At 35.6% G+C, this 16432-nt stretch overlaps 4 protein-coding genes across 6 annotated transcripts; 3 read left to right on the forward strand and 1 right to left on the reverse strand.

Annotated features, from left to right (window-relative positions):
- Positions 1-1209: 1209 nt before the first annotated feature.
- Positions 1210-5951, forward strand: RB195_020532 (uncharacterized protein; the record flags this gene model as incomplete). Of its 2 annotated transcripts, XM_064188881.1 has the most annotated exons (7): positions 1210-1236; positions 2791-2863; positions 3569-3705; positions 4365-4441; positions 4582-4737; positions 4978-5127; positions 5888-5951. In XM_064188881.1, the coding sequence occupies 7 exons, from the start codon at positions 1210-1212 to the stop codon at positions 5949-5951; spliced, it is 684 nt and encodes a 227-aa protein (XP_064044762.1). The 2 variants fall into 2 exon arrangements, with proteins under 2 accessions (XP_064044762.1, XP_013297978.1); XM_013442524.1 differs by lacking the exons at positions 1210-1236; positions 2791-2863 and having other exon boundaries at positions 3580-3705.
- Positions 5952-8883: 2932 nt separating this feature from the next.
- On the forward strand, positions 8884-9204 carry RB195_020533 (uncharacterized protein; the record flags this gene model as incomplete). Of its 2 annotated transcripts, none has more annotated exons than XM_064188882.1 (2): positions 8884-9042; positions 9097-9204. In XM_064188882.1, the coding sequence occupies 2 exons, from the start codon at positions 8884-8886 to the stop codon at positions 9202-9204; spliced, it is 267 nt and encodes an 88-aa protein (XP_064044763.1). The 2 variants fall into 2 exon arrangements, with proteins under 2 accessions (XP_064044763.1, XP_064044764.1); XM_064188883.1 differs by having other exon boundaries at positions 8890-9042.
- Positions 9205-11144: 1940 nt separating this feature from the next.
- Positions 11145-13202, reverse strand: RB195_020534 (uncharacterized protein; the record flags this gene model as incomplete). Its single annotated transcript, XM_013442523.2, has 6 exons — positions 11145-11240; positions 11941-12012; positions 12071-12151; positions 12471-12638; positions 12911-13045; positions 13134-13202. 6 exons carry the CDS (start codon positions 13200-13202, stop codon positions 11145-11147), a joined length of 621 nt encoding a protein of 206 aa, XP_013297977.1.
- A 793-nt stretch (positions 13203-13995) lies between these two features.
- Positions 13996-14793, forward strand: RB195_020535 (uncharacterized protein; the record flags this gene model as incomplete). The annotated part of the gene is made up of 1 exon (XM_064188884.1): positions 13996-14793. The coding sequence occupies one exon, from the start codon at positions 13996-13998 to the stop codon at positions 14791-14793; it is 798 nt and encodes a 265-aa protein (XP_064044765.1).
- Positions 14794-16432: the final 1639 nt, after the last annotated feature.

Genomic DNA, 16432 nt, shown 5'->3' on the forward strand with positions numbered 1-16432 from the left:
GTGAAAGTTTACGAATTAAACCAATATTTGTTTGCACAATTCCAGGTTTGGTCTTGCGAGGAAGCAGTTTAGGGAAAAATGTAGTCGGGAGAGGGCTTTAGCATACATGTCATAGATTCTCTAAGACTAATTCTTATGTCTTAGGGGCTCGACTGTTTCAGTTATTTACTTCCGGAATTAAGGGCGCCAATTAGTGCCCTCCCCCCACTTCTAACCACATTTTACCCGCAGTTTGTTCTTGATAGTAATTTTTGGTCTTTGTCCACTTTTCTACTTCTTATTGAAGTAAAGTGATGTGAACGTCCTCCCCTTTAGATCTGCAAGAAATTTAGATTTTTTTTTAGTATAATTTAGAATACTTTTTTAATTTGAAACCTAGTTATAGTTCAACATTACTGTTTTTCTTGAAGAAAGCATTGTATAGTCAGATCAAAACGAATGAAGCTTGGTGGTGCAGTTGCGTCAGAGGGTGCTCGAAGCGGTGCGGTGAAGCTAGGGGTTGGGATCGAGGTGGGAAGTATGAACGATGAGTGGGTCCCTCCTCGCTACGATTCAGCGTACTGCTTCGAGCGCAGCTGCGTTACGTAACTACACCGAGCTTCACTCGTTCTGATCCGACTGTAGTATATCAGCATATTCACGAATCCATCTATTCCCTCTCCAAGCTACTGCAAATTTTTCTGTGATGCGATAAAATTTCTCAGTAGTCTCAGGTCCTGAAATTTGTGACCGAGCATTGAAATGACTTTTGTTCACACCCGTTCTGCATGAGCGCGAGACATTTTGGAGTACAAACGGAATCAGATTCATGTCGTTTCAGAGTGACTGCGCATCATTTCTTTAATATGGAAAACGTTGGGTATTAAAAAAATATGACCTGATTCATTACTGGTTCAGTCTGGTTGCTAATATCTAATAAATCAGGAATAATACTTTTTCAAGGTTGGATCTATTTGCTAATAATCAAGAAACTTCGGTTTCGAACGACAGTACTAGACTTTTGAAGGGAACTCTCTCTCTCTCTCTCTCTCTCTCTCTCTGTGTTAAGACGAGGACAAGATTCATTACTTGATATTGACTACTATGACCACTTAAGCGTAGTAAGGAGCAGCAATATATCACAATTCATAGCATAAGAGGCCGAGAAACATGAATAAATCATTTATACTGCGGTAGAACCGACCCTTTCTGAACGATACGTCGCATCGGATGCCGAACATCGGCGACGATTCGCCGGTAAGACGTCATTGCGATATGTCATTGTTCAAAAATGATCGATACGTACCTTATGTACTCTGTCGTTACACTAAGGACGAAGGTAGATAAGAAAATATTGACGTAAATAAACGCAAAAATTCCTCACAAAATAGAAAGAAGAATCATACGTAAGTGAAGATAGAAGAAAATGAGGAGAAGCCGTCTTGTTGATTTCTCCTTGAATAGGCGGAGGCGGTAAACTTCTCCACCTTAGAGAACGTGTCTCGTTTTCGAATCCAGTCACTTGTGAAGGAAAGTGATGAGTCATACTGTCCTCTCTAGATGTAAATGTATCGGATTCAATAAGCGTAGTTCTATTGCACTTCTAAGGAATCGATTAATTGAATGTTATTAGATTGGTTGCTCGAAATCTGTGTAAATATAATAATGCTATAATCGTTATAGGGCTAAGCACAGTCATTCGTTGTATCTGACTGTATTTTCGGAGTGGTTTCGTTGTATATCCTTACGCAAGAGTTTATATTTAAATGTAAACACTGGTAATATCATTCCCAAGCTTATTTCAACGGCTTTTCATGTGTGGTAGTTGAAAGTTTAAGAAGGGAACAGTTTTAATGTGAGTTGGCATTTACAGTCAAGATTTTTCCTAAATAGAACTTTCCTACTTCCTAAATTTAATGATTCTTTCATTCATAAAGAATAAGTGTGTTCAGCTTACACTCGATTACTTGTGGTCTTTTTGATTTGTTTATGTTACAAGCGGCCTTCGAAAACATACTAGTACTAAACTTTTTTAAATCCTTTTATTATGTTTGAAGTTTTCATGTAATTTGGTGAGAAATTCTGTGGTAGAGGCGTTCGTAACTGGTTTTCTCTGAGTTTGGATTGGAAACGATTTTGTGATTATCAATTTAGCGTGAGAGAAATTTTTTGGACTCATGGAAAGCACGTGAATTAAAAATCCCCAATATTATCATTGTTATTGGTCGAGACATCGTTGCTGTAAATCACTCTAAAAAATGAACGCGATGTGCGTTCGGAAGGTTTGATCATTGATGGATAATCATACAACGCATGTAAACCGTGGTGAAGTCGGGTAAAAAAAAAGCTGAAATTGCGTAAGCGGTTGCGCTCGAAGCGGTGCGGTGAAGCTAGCGGTTGGAATCGACGAGGGATCATCGCTAACTGCAGCGATGAATGGTGCTAGAAAGGGTCCGTGCTGGATCCCAACTGTTACACTCCACCGTGCCGCTTCAAGCGCAGCCGCTTACGTAACTGCACCGTACTTCCTGTCGTTTTTGACCCTACTATAAAATATGGCATATAAAAAGAGCCGACACAGCTTACTACCGTTGTGGTTACTGTAACAGTTAAAGTTGAGGGGTTTGTTTGCATTTGAAAGACCTTTTTCTTTTTTAGTCTTTTGAAGCTTAGGATTTCTTTTCGTTAGTGTGGAGATGACCGCTGTACTAAGTTGCATGTGTTTCAGGGATTTTGGTCCCTAACGTAAACGTTGTTGTCATAAATTACTATTTAACATTAAAATAACGCACTTAATGTGTCAACGTTCAGTCGCTCACTAATAGCCGAATAATCGCTGAACTTCCATTACTGGATACGATCTGTTACGAAGAAATACCACATAGTACGTTTATTTGTATGATTAGTACGTCAGTTAAAGTCTTTATCCACATTCGTAAAAGGAGGAAAGTTGAGGAAATCCTTCTTTCCGCCGGCCAAATAGTTTCACTGATATGAATCTCATTTTGTTCTTCTTTGAAATGGAAATTGTTTGCAAAATCTTCCCTGCAACAGAAAATCTGTGGTGAACGATTCTCTTTTGAGTAATGAAAGGGTAACACATCGTGACAACAGTTGATTTTGTATGGTTTGATTGAAAATAACATGACTGTTAGTTTATTGATAGGTCTTAAACTGATTTGAAGCTGTGCCCACCATCTAAGACTGTCCTTGAATCTTCTGGCATGTGCAATATGTAGCTTTTGATCGATTTCCTTGAAGCTTTTTTTTTTTGTGTTTGTGCGCTGCGTTCAGACGGCAGTTGTCCTCTAAGGTATCAGAAAACAGATAAATTGCTACTAATTATCCTACCACTTTCTTTAAAATGCACGTAATATCTGGCCACGTTGAGTATTCTCTCTCGCACAATCGTTTTCTTATTAAAGTGAGCTGATTTAATGTATGATACACGATATTTTTTACCTTTCATCTATTTGTGGTTTTTTCCAATGATCCACATTCTATGTTGTGTACTTCGTATCTTTTTCTTTACGGTATGCTCCGAAATGAATCGTTTAGGTTGTTAAAATCCTGACAAAAGTGTTTCCAGTCACCCCAGGCATGGGTTTGGTGGCGAGTTGTGTACTTTCTGTAACAGCAGATGACAGGGTTTGTAAATTCTGTTACGGTGAGGACGATCAAAACAGTCGGTGGTTACGACCATGTATGTGCAGCGGATCTCTTAAAGTGGGTCTTTCTTTCATCGTTTCGTTTTCCTAAGGTAATCGAATAAACCAAGAGTGATGTTTTCTTCGTTGTAAGTGGAAGGTGTCAGCTTTTAAATGAAATTTTAAAATAAGTTTTTTTCTCTTGAAATGTCGACGAAATTAGCAGCACTTGCATCAAGCGAACGACACAGTTGCAGTTCGCCCAGGCGATCGTAATCAAAATACTCATATTTTGAGAATTAACCCAGAATGATTCATTCAGTTAACTCGAAATGTATCGAGAAGACCAGATTTGCGTTCGGCACTAGTCGTAAATCTTACCTGTCATTATTTTTTTGTTTGTTTGAGTGGATGTCATCATTTAAACCAATTTATAGCTCGCATTAGGTATCGATTATAGCTGGCCGATGCCACCACCAACACTTTATAAGTGATCACTCTAGCCTTTCGACTGTTAAGAGTATTAGACGTACTAGATCTTGACGTTTGATTTCTTTTTAATTTGATTATAATTAGATATTAATTAGACTTTTATAGATATCGAAGCTGAACTGGTACTGTAGGCGACAGTACGTTAGTAGTTTTACATAAGTTGTTGTTCTAAGAGTACTCATTTCCATAGTATTGTGAAGTTTTGGCTATTTCTTATTCGATTTTTTCTTTAAATTGTGTATTTAGTGGGTTCACGTAAGATGTTTCGATCACTGGATGGAAAAAGCACCCGCACAACAACAAGTGCAATGTCAGACATGTCGGTAAGTATTCCGAGCGACTTTTTTACACCATTAGAAAGTTTGTTCGGTTTGGTAGTAGTTATTTACTACTAACTTATCAACACCAACTTTTATTCACTTGAAATTAACGATTATCAGTGGATCTATTTGCTTGAGTTTAGGTATGTCTACGTGAAAACCTGGGTTTTGAAACCTTTCGCCGAATGGTGCCGCCCAGCAATTAAACTTTCTGCTTGGGAATGTATTGAAATATTTCTCGACACCTATTCTACTTATAAGTTCTTACGCGGATTCATTTTAATGTTAGATGGCCATAGGTATGTCCAGTGAAGCTTTTTTTGTTTTTACTGTAGTTTTCATATGATGGTTCCCTTTAGTTTAACTTTTGGTACATTTTTTTTATTTTTTGATTATGTAGTCGTATTTATTGTGATAAAATCAGCTGCATTTAGTCTTCCATATTTGGCATTTTGCTCTGATTTAACGCCGTATATTATAGACATTCCTTTGCAGAGGTAACCTGTTTTCCATTGTTCGTAGATTCCACACTTTTGCAGGTCTGTTGTAGTGCAGTGCCTTCACTTCTTGTTCTGGCGAATTTTCATCGCTACCGATCGTCGACTGGCTTACTACGGTTCCTTAGGGAGACAGTTGTTGTCATCCATCTTCGAGATTTCCGTCAAAGATTTCGTTCCTCAATCGGATGAGTGAGTTTCGTTCATTAATTTGAAATATTTGTTCTCCTTCTATCGTAATCACTAGAAGCATCATTAATCCCTTTTTCTTATTCAGTCTCCAGCTTTATTAGCAACCAAATTGAATCCAATACTGTTTCTGTTGAGGTGAATGTAAAGGATTGGAGAATTCTTCGTTACACTAGGATATTGGTTACCTTCTTGAAGAATTTGGTCGGGCTGAGGTGGTTGTCCACCTGACTATGAACGTTTCTTGTATAAACCACTTCTTTTTGTTGGTGGTTTACTTGTATTTCATAGTCGAGGAAACAAAGAATCACCAAGAAACGGAATGACTTTTTGGATCATTCTGAGTTTTTCGAAAGAATTTTCCAATGTTGCCTTGGAAACATTGTTCAGAATAAATCTCTTTAGTCCACTACGTCTCCTTGAGTGGATTGTCATAGCTTAAAGCTAAAACGAAAAAAAACCTTTCTTTTTAATTCTATTAACATTGACAATTCTATTGATGTAATTCGAATGTTAAAAAAAACACACAGCTCTCTTCTCTGATAAGAAATATTGACCTAAAAAGAACTTTCTGAATACCTTAGAACCTTAAAGGTTCAAAAGAGCTCCTTGTCTTTCTCCTTTTGTTAGCAATAACAGTAATTCCTGACAATGTTATTTTTGATTACTCTTATCTATTTTTCGACGTACATTTTCTGCTTAACAAGTCATGTCCATGTTTATACTTCATTTTTTTCTGCATTGCCAATTTTGTTGGATTCAGATCATCCGAGAAATCAAGTGATTTCGGATCGCCGACGCCAGTTTATAATGAAGAAGTGCTCTGAGAAATGTCAAAACTTCATTAAGCTGTACATATCAGAGTTTATACACCAGAAATGACGTTAAATGGTTTTTTTCATTAACGACAACTATCCTGTTGTGAATTGAAGAAGAAAAGAAGAAAATTTCCAAGGCTATCCATTTTCTAGTGTTTAACTAAACCTTAAGTTCAGCGAATTCATAGAGGTTATGGGACCACCTGTGCCTCATTGTAGTGTTTGGACAGTGGCTTAGAGCCACTTGAAACTCTCGTCGCTAATCGATTGGATCGACTTTTACGAAGGGTGGTCCTGTTGAAGGTTTCCTAGGTTCAGTCGGGTCCTAAGATCCTCTAGAGTTCTGATTTTGTGATTATTTTTACTTGCTAGTCTTATCTTAGTTGTTTTGTATGTAACACTTTTCCAGAAGTGACCTTGTTTTTTCGTCTTTTTTTATTGTGTGAATACGTATTGTTTTCCTCTTTATGGCGGGTCGTTATGCGAAGTATTGAAAAGAAATAAATTTTGAAGGTGGTGGTGATTTCATATTATTTTACGATGGGTTTTAATCCAATATAATTTCTGTTCCAGTGTGTGTTTCTCGCTGAGAAAATCGTTCATTTATTGTGGTGTGTCTGTAGTTACGGTTTTGGCGAATTACCATATATAGCGGTGTCAATATCGGCTAATCCGATTACTAACTTCGCATTCCCGTAAGAGATTAATTCTCGCAACCTATGCCTGTATAATGTTCATATACGCATGCTAGTATGGTGGTAGTATTTGTGTTTTTCTTAACTTTATAAGTTAGCAGTCCCTCTAAATTGAGTTTGACGCTGATTTGCTTCTATTTTGACCATCGCGTGTGCTTGTTTCATTTAGAATTGTATAAACAACCCTTTATTTCGCTATTTCGTGAAGCAATGCTGGTCTTTTCTAATTTCTAGGCCTTCTATTCCCGTTTTAAAAATCCCGCCGTTTTCCAGCACCATCGATACTGCACGACGATTTGAGTGATTTTTCTTCTCTAGAGGGGTGAAAATCAGGAAATTTTTCTTCTCTAGAGGGGTGAAAATTGGAAAAAACTTCTAGAAATGTAATTGAGTGGTGGTTTTCCGCTTGTTCAAGCTTTATTTGTAGTCTTTTCAATATGATTATTTAGTGCAGTGGGTTTCTTCACTCGCAGAGACTTTTTTCAACAAATCATCTACATCTTTCTTATATTATACGGCAAATAATGGATAACAAGAGAGTTCTGGTTGGGACAAGGTCCCTTTCGTGAACGAGTACTCGGAAGCGTGATTCCTAAGGGTGAAATTTCCAGAGGAAATTACTAGGTTCGTGTGTTTAGGGTTTGACAGCGCAGCGATGCACTTTCCCTTTTTTTGACTGACCTTTTACCGCTCTCATCATGTTGCGAACCTCTTCTCTGTGCGAACGTAGTTATTCTGGATTCGTCGTTAGTATCTGAATTTCTGGTATGGTCACTTTTATACTTTCTTCTCAGAGTGCGACAAATTTTTTAAATGATTTTGCAGCTAAGGAGGTGTATTATAATTACTTATTTGAATTTTTTAGATTGCAAGTCTAGTAATGTTTTATTGTTTCTGATAAAATTTAATTGTATCTGCTGTTGCACTTATTAGTATTTTATTGGAAAACAAATAAAAATAGCTTCACCTTTTGCGTAACTGACCATTTCATAATACTCAATTAACCAGGGTTCTTGACCGCATTTGTAATCGCTTTTTTATGTTGAGGATAAATGGAATAACTTCAAGGAAAGGGTATCACCAAATTGATGATTTTGGAATCTTTAAGCGAATAAATAGTAATAGGAGAGTAGTTCATGGATATAAGCTTGGTCACGTTTGGTTTGGTTGGTTGCACGCTTGTCTCCGACGATTTGCACCTTCTTATGTGTGTAGAACGATAGCGATTCGCAACTCGTCCGTGATTGTACAGGTTGAGGAGCTTTTACTACTTATTCAACTTATTTTACTTGGACTGCAAACGCCCACGGAATTCCCCGCGTTCTATTGCGTTTCAAGTGACTTCGAGGGTGGCACGGGTGCAATGAAAGTTATTTCTCTGGTTTATTTTTTCTGGCTCACCAGTCAGAATTGACTGTGATAACGCTCATAGTCGTGATTTACGCCCTCACCTCTCTCTATTCGTGGATTGGTCTCAACATCGTCAATTTCGTGGTACCTGCCCTTAACTATTTTGTGAAGTAACAGATTAGATGTGATTGCCTTTCTTCTTATTCATTTGGCTTGAATATTGTAGCAAATTGTTATTCTCATGGTACAATCATAATCTTTGAAGATCCTTTCTCGAGATTATGGCATACCTGAGTTATCTTGCATTTTTTAAAGCGAAAAGCGTGAATATTTCCTGATACCGAATCTAGAGACACCAGTTTACCAGTTTCTTTACTCTTCTGGATGGAGTTATAGCATTAGCCAATTTGTTAATTTTGTTAGTAACTGATCAGAATAAATCCCCTTCTTCTTTTTTTACAATACGTCATCGTTAGGACACCAATAGGCCATTAATAACCGTCATCTGACAACATCAGTGACTTTTTTGTGCATGTCGATCCAAACTCCTTGTTCAATGTATTGCTAATGAAGTGAGCTAGTAGGCAGCTGGAATATGTTGGTATGGAAGCACTGTTCACTCGCCTATTTTCGTCCTGTGCCGATAGTGAGTAGGTCAAGAAAATAAGAATAAAAATGTATGCGTTATCTCTTTCCCTATTCGTACTTGTAGTAAAATTTTGACGATTTTTACCTTCGCTCTGGTTCCTATTCGAATAAGAAGGGCGAACTTTCTTGAACTCGCATTTTATTGCTCCTCGTTCGATTCTTTTTTTTTTCTAGTAACATCTGGATAATCTCAACACAGTTTTCTTTTTTTCCAGCCAAATCGTCATTACCGAAGCTTCTGATATAAAATGCGTATGATAAAGGAACATGCGGCACGATTTGTCGCCTTCGTCATTCGTGAACCGATGCTGTTCGTGCAGTACGTGCTAGCAGCGGCCGTAGCGCTAGGCATGTTCACATTCGTGATGCATTGGAAGGTACAAAAATCGATCAAAAAGCAAGAAAAGGTACGTTTGTACGTTTAACCAGGGTTTCTTTCAATTTCTATATTTCCATTTCAGATACGTAAACAGAAAGAGAAAATACTCCGTAAGTTACACGGAAGCCGCAAAAAGGCACAGGAAGAACAGGAAAACATGCTAGCACTGGAGAAGGACAAGGATGCATAATTTAGTAGCATGAGTTCGAAGCATTTTTTTTTTCATATTTATTAGTCATTGATGATTATTTTGCGAAATTTCCACACGTCGTAGTTCTCACACGACGTGCGTTTTCATCGAAAGCTGCTCCGCGCATACGCTTTTCTTCACCTTTTCTCGCCATATAGTGCGGCAGCATGGTTTGAGGCGTGATATTTGTGTACTTCGAATTTCTACAGGAATTTATATATAGATGATATTTAGAGATTTTCAACTTGATGCAATTGTGTTACCTTATATGAGATCCACGCAATCTCTTTTAATTCAAATTCATTTTTAGTGCTTGTGACATATCCTTCTCTTTTGCTATATGATTACGATGTGATATTTTTCTCATATTTACATCGCATCTCTGTATGAACCCTATAGAATTTCTTTTACGATAATCAGGAAAGGAAAATTCGAGAAGCAAAACGTAAGTGATCAACCATCAGCAGGAACTTTAAGAGATGTTTACGTTGCGCAGAACGCCTTCATTATCGAATGTTAAGCCATACATCGTTACTTACGTTACTTTACGCCTCTCCTGTCTTTTGCCTCCTTTTCAGCTTTTTTCGAGCAGATTTCCCACTTTTGTTAGCAACCGTAACCCACCCCTTTTTCAAAAGTACTATTATTCTAATAACGTTTGGGAATGACCTTGTAGTTAGGACAAATGTGACGTGGTCTACCCTGCTTCAGAATGAGGACACAGCTTCACTAACCTATTTTTATAGAATGATTCAAAATGTGACTTTATGAAATGAAATTTGTAGATCTTATAAATGCTAGTATGATTTCATACTTATGTCACCACAAAAATTCATAGGTGCCTTATCCTTCTATTTTCCTTTAGTATATCTCACCAGTTCTCATTTAGTTGGTTTGTTAATCGTAGGGGAAATTAATCTTTCATAAGTGCGATAGGGAGGAGTTGGAGCCTCCTCAAGTGAATTGGGTCTAGCTCATTGGGTGCAGCTCAATTGATGAGGATCCCTTCGCCAAGCGTCCAAAAGTGAAGGGGTGGGGGCGCCGGCTCCGACTATCGTATCTATGGTAACGACTGTCCGATTTCCGCAATTGCGGAATAAGATAGCAACGAATAGAATCAAGTTCGAGATGTCGAAGTCCGTAAATGCAGAATCGTTTTGGAATTTTATTCATGTATTATGTACTTTACATATATCGATCGAAAGCTTCTCGAATTTCTTTAATTAATGAATTTTGAATGAGTTTGAAGTAGTTGAACAGGTCTCACCATGTATTTCTGAAGGCCCAATCTGAAAATTTGTAATCATTATTCTTTTAAAGTGATGTGTATTCGTGTTTATTTTGATGTGCATATGTAGAATCGCTTAACACATTCGCCGATATTTGCAAATTTACCGATCGAGCCAAATGTTCAGATGTTGTAACTCCGTAAAACTAGATTGCACCTTCAAGTTACAAGATACTTGTTGAGATACTGATCGGTCGATCGATACCAGTAAGTGCAATAATTCTTACACACGATCTCTTTCATGTGTTGTTGTGTCACGTTTATTACTTTTGCTCACTTTTGGTGCTTGTTCTTATTTGACTACATTTTTTCTTTTTATTATTACATTTTCGTGATAAATATTTCCCACACTTTTTTCTTCCAGTGAGAAAAAAAGAACAGTTTTTTTTCGATCAAGAAACTTTGACAATTTTAAGCAATATTTCGAAAATGAACGAAATCAATAGCAGTGCTGCAAGCCCTAAAATCTTTCCTATGAGGTGAATAGCGGCGCTATCGAAACGTGTTATTTGAGTGCTTTAATGGGGGGTCGCATCTTTCAAATTGTGAAACCAGATTTATTCAAAACTAGTTAATGCCTTGAGATATAATGATCGTGCAGTAATAACCGGTATAAAGTGATCATAAAGTGATCAGGTGTTTTATGAGAATATCATTGACGTTTCCTTCGTTCCATCTGCTTTCTTCTGTCATCATGGTAAAGTTTGTTCAGTTCCCCTCTCACACTTTCACTGGCTTCCATGAAGATCTGAATAAAGAAGTTATGAGGAGGACAGAGTAGAAGATGAAGAGGAAAAAGAAAAAAAAAACAGTAAGTCTGAAGTGTGAATAGTTCTTTTTTTTTTTAGTGTAAAGTACAAGTATGGAGATAACAGAGTGGACAGGTCCGTTTTTTCTTGGGTTCTCTGTGCTAGGAAATCTACTTATTCAAACTTTCCTGAAGATTTTTGTACTTACTTCTAATTTTTAATTTCCCATGATTTACATTTGGAACTTCTATTATCGACTTTTCTCTTGTCGTCATTGAACTTTCTGTAATATGAGCTTCCAGTGTTTTCCGAGAAAACCCTCAGTCTGTTTTTAATTCCCAACATCCAATGCCCAGGGGAAACCGGTACGGTCCAAAACAACGACGAATTCAGAGGTGCTGTTTAATCTCGCTTATGTCCAAATAGTTAGTCTGCCTGCTATTAGGGACCCATGTATGTAGGTATTACTGTATTAATACGTGTTAACCGCACGTTACCTCAATGATGCGCGTTAGAACGCAAAGCGGGACTCAACTGACTACGTGAAGTATGGAGACCGCTTCATTTTTGGGACGAAGGTACCCAGTAGCAGTTTGAAATAATTGATAACATTAACAATAATAATATTTCTAAACTTGCACGATACTTCTAATTCTAATTTTTTTGGGAAGTTCTCGAAATTAAAAAAGAAGCAAGTACCTTGTGTCTTTCCTCTCTGAGCTTGGAAAGCTTTTCATGTGCAGCACGAGCTTCAGGAGTGAGCTCCTTCAGCTAAAAAAAAAACCTGGATCATGTTGGTAGAATTGTGAATAAACACAGTAAACCCTACCTTTTTCTGGAACTCATCTCGTCGTCGTTGTAGAGCCGCATGGAATTTATTGAACTCCTTCAATTGTTCAGCGTTCAGAACCTGTAATGTAATTAGTGATTGAAAAAAAGGGGAGCTGTGTTATTAGAGCGGTGGCAGGTGCAATCGCTTGCTATTGTTTGAAAGGGGAAAAAAAAAACTGGTGTGATTGTATTATTTCAGAAGGTTCTTCTGTTGTCTTGTATGATTAATTTGATCGCTACGGGACGCAGCGGTATGTCAGATTGTCGTAGAACTATTGCTTAAAACATCATAATTTTTTTTTGACGAATTTTCAAAGGCTTGGAACTCGCTAGAAATGTTTTGTGCCAAAAAGTGGTGACTAAATTTATCTTAATTTCCCGTAGAATAAAAATCTCACCTTTTCGGCTAGTTCCTTGAATTTCTCCGGCTTCTCCTCCCTTGAAATCGAATGATCTTTCCATAAAGCATCGAATTTAGCGCGTACCTCATCGGAAACACCTTTGAGGAATGCTGGACCTCTCGGTCGCATCGCTCGATTTCTAACATCAGCGGGTAGTTCGTCGAGCTAAAATATCGTAATATTTCGATTTTGTTTTCGGCGAAAATTTTGTCTTATAAATACAGCATAATGTGCCATGCGTTAATTTTGGGACAAGGACACATTCAAACTGGCTCCCTGGTCATGAGTAAGGCGCATAGCGCACAGTAATTTTTTGGGCGATCCATGCAGACACACTTCTGACCAATTGAATAAATGATCGAAACAATTTCACATCAACCGATGCGTAACTTTTGGGACAATCACCTCGGAGGCTGACGAAATAACTGATGACTTACTATATCCTTAGTTTCTTGATGTTCTTTGTCACATCCTTGACCGTCTTCGTAGTGCTCCCAGATTTTCTTGATTTTCTCCTGAGCGTCTTCTGGTAAGCGGCCGGTGAACGAGGGAAGACCGCATCTTGTTGGGCCCTTAAAAAATTCTTTTTAAATAAAGGTAAGAACCATGTTGGAGGTATCGATTCCTAGAAATTCTCTTGAAAGTGACAGAATGACTAACTCTCCGTCTATGACCTCCTCCTGCTGCAGCATAGGTGACGAATAGTAGAAGAACGGCGAGCTTAATCATCTGGAAACATGCACTCCCACATGCGCCATAGAATATGTGCATATCGATCGACGAAAATAGCCACAGAAACTTATTACAGCGAAGTTCACTATGAAAGATTAATGATATCCAAGACTGGAAGAAGGATATGGAAGAAACTGAATGTTTTCGAGAACGTCAGCAATCAATGAGATCTAGAGCTACTAACAAATGTACTTGATTACCATTGTTTTCCGTGCAGGACCCCCTCGTAGACCCTGAATAATACCACAAACGAATCGAAAGGAAAACGCGCCCTACATATTTTCACTTGCCGCAACAAAATAGAGTGAGTTGGTTGGCGGCGGAGGTCATTTACTGGTCCGTCCGGTCTGTGCCCCATAATTATAGGGGCGACGGAAAATTGCACATTGATACTCGTGAAAAGAGGTCGAATGTGGTTTCTGTGGTCTTTGACTGGTGTTGTTGTTCAGCGAATTACAGCGAGAAGTTTTTATTTTGATGCAGGTTTTTTTTTAAAATTCGGATATGGATTGGGAGATATCCAAGATGGAAAGCGTTGAAATTCTTGACTTTCTAGAGTTAAAATAGTGGAATTTCAGCAGAAAATGTTCTTTTGCCTTTTGTCCTCAATACGTTATTAACTCTTGTCAATAAATAAATAAATAAATAAGTAAATAAAACAAATAAAATAGGAATAGTAACAATGATTCTCTGAACAGACTCAGGGACCGGTTACGGCATCAGAAATATTTAGCGATAGATTTTATTTATTTATTTATTTAGCGCTGAATAATCTCCTATCATAACAATAATGTTGTTATCTGTTCAAATATTAAGGAGCACTATTATTGTTATTATTATAATCATTTTATTATTACTATTATTATTATTATTATTATTATTATTATTATTACTATTATTATTATTATTATTATTATTATTATTATTATTATTATTATTATTATTATTATTATTATTATTATTATTATTATTATTATTATTATTATTATTATTATTATTATTATTATTATTATTATTATTATTATTATTATTATTATTATTATTATTATTATTATTATTATTATTATTATTATTATTATTATTATTATTATTATTATTATTATTATTATTATTATTATTATTATTATTATTATTATTATTATTATTATTATTATTATTATTATTATTATTATTATTATTATTATTATTATTATTATTATTATTATTATTATTATTATTATTATTATTATTATTATTATTATTATTATTATTATTATTATTATTATTATTATTATTATTATTATTATTATTATTATTATTATTATTATTATTATTATTATTATTATTATTATTATTATTATTATTATTATTATTATTATTATTATTATTATTATTATTATTATTATTATTATTATTATTATTATTATTATTATTATTATTATTATTATTATTATTATTATTATTATTATTATTATTATTATTATTATTATTATTATTATTATTATTATTATTATTATTATTATTATTATTATTATTATTATTATTATTATTTATTTATTTATTTATTTATTTATTTATTTATTTATTTATTTATTTATTTAAAGTTTGAACAAGAGCTATTCGTGTGGACTTTCTTCTGCAAATCGAAATTAATGACCTGAATAATGTGAATAATCCTCATTCTACGTATGTATCTCACTCTCATTCTAGGGAAAAAAGAAAATATGGAAAAATTTAAAATTTACAAGTGGAATTGAAATGACAAACTTGAATAATAAATAACTTTTTAAATTTTGAAGTGTATATCGCTAGGAATAAATTTTTTGAGAAAATGTGAAAAGTTATAGGTGGAATTAAACAACTTCGAACTGTAAGTAATTATTTGAATTTTGAAGTGTATAATGTCAGGAAAAATAATTTGAGAGTTACTTATGAGAATTCATACACGAAATAAAAGTAGACATGAGCAAAAACTACCGTATTTAATGACCTATCTATTTCTGGAAAAAAAGATGAAAATGGTGCATGCAAAATGCATAGCTCGGATATTATATATCAAGTATTACGTGATTTCTGGTTGAGAAAAAAAGCCCCTGTTTATGTAGTTACCAAACAAAAAAATCCCGTCAAAATTAATCCAAAATTTTTCCAGTTGAAATTTGAACAAAATTTTTTTAAACGATTCAGCAAAATATGTACAATGATTGTGGTGAAAAATACCGCCCTTGAGCCAATAACTATGGAAATCATATGGGGAGCATTAGTCTTAGTAGGTTTTCTAATTTTTCATTTGAATAGGTCCAATAAAGTTAAAATAATTAAGAACATCGATAAAAAATACGAAAAGTAAAGGAGATGTTGACATTTCATTGAAAAAAAAAAACGTTGGGAGTGGCACGAGATGGACACTGTCAAATAGAAATCCCACCCATTTCTCGAGTCAGCTCTGGAAAAATCGTTTTATTCACTCGTCCAAGGCATTGTTTCTGTAAGAAATCGAAAAAAAAAGACAAAATTGAAAAAAAGCTGCAAACTAGAACTAAACGAAACCGTGACAAGTTAACGTATTGAAAAAGAAACTAAGAACTATATGTTAATAAAACCCTGATGAGAGTGATGATTTTAAGGAAAATAAAAAAAAATAATAAACAAAGGGTTAGTAGGATTCATAAGAAGAGAACAGCGCATAGGCCTGAGAAAGTTGTTTTCGGCGACGTTTTGGCACGGCATCCATTGATATCATACTCCGGGAAACAGTTCAATATTCATGCATTACAAATGGTGGATGTAACAAGTTATTCGTCGTCGACAACAACTTACTTCACATTTCTAGGTGATATTTCTTCTTAATAAAAATTTATGCTCTTAATTCTGAAAAAAATACAATTTTAGGATTGATAGAAGTCATATTTTAGAGATGGAGGAAAAATTTCAGGGGAAAAAAAATCCCATAATGAAAAATCCCCGAAGAAGCACTGGTGGTGAAGCGTGGATTTCGTAGGTCCTGTTGAGTGTTCAGCGCTATCGGGGATTCAGCAAAGTGAATTCAAAAAAAATTCCCCGAAATCACCAGTGAAGCATACATTTCGAGCTTTTTTCCGGGTTCGGCGCTATCGGCCAGTGGTGAATACCTCACTGAGGAGGACGGAAGAGCACGTGAAGTGCTGAACAAATATCGAACTGCCATTCTAGCGTGTAGTTAACGTTTTTAACGGACATTTTGAGAGGAAAATGTGACAGAGGAACAC

This window comes from Necator americanus, chromosome II, assembly GCF_031761385.1.
Source record: "Necator americanus strain Aroian chromosome II, whole genome shotgun sequence".
NCBI classification, from domain to species: Eukaryota; Metazoa; Nematoda; class Chromadorea; order Rhabditida; family Ancylostomatidae; genus Necator; species Necator americanus.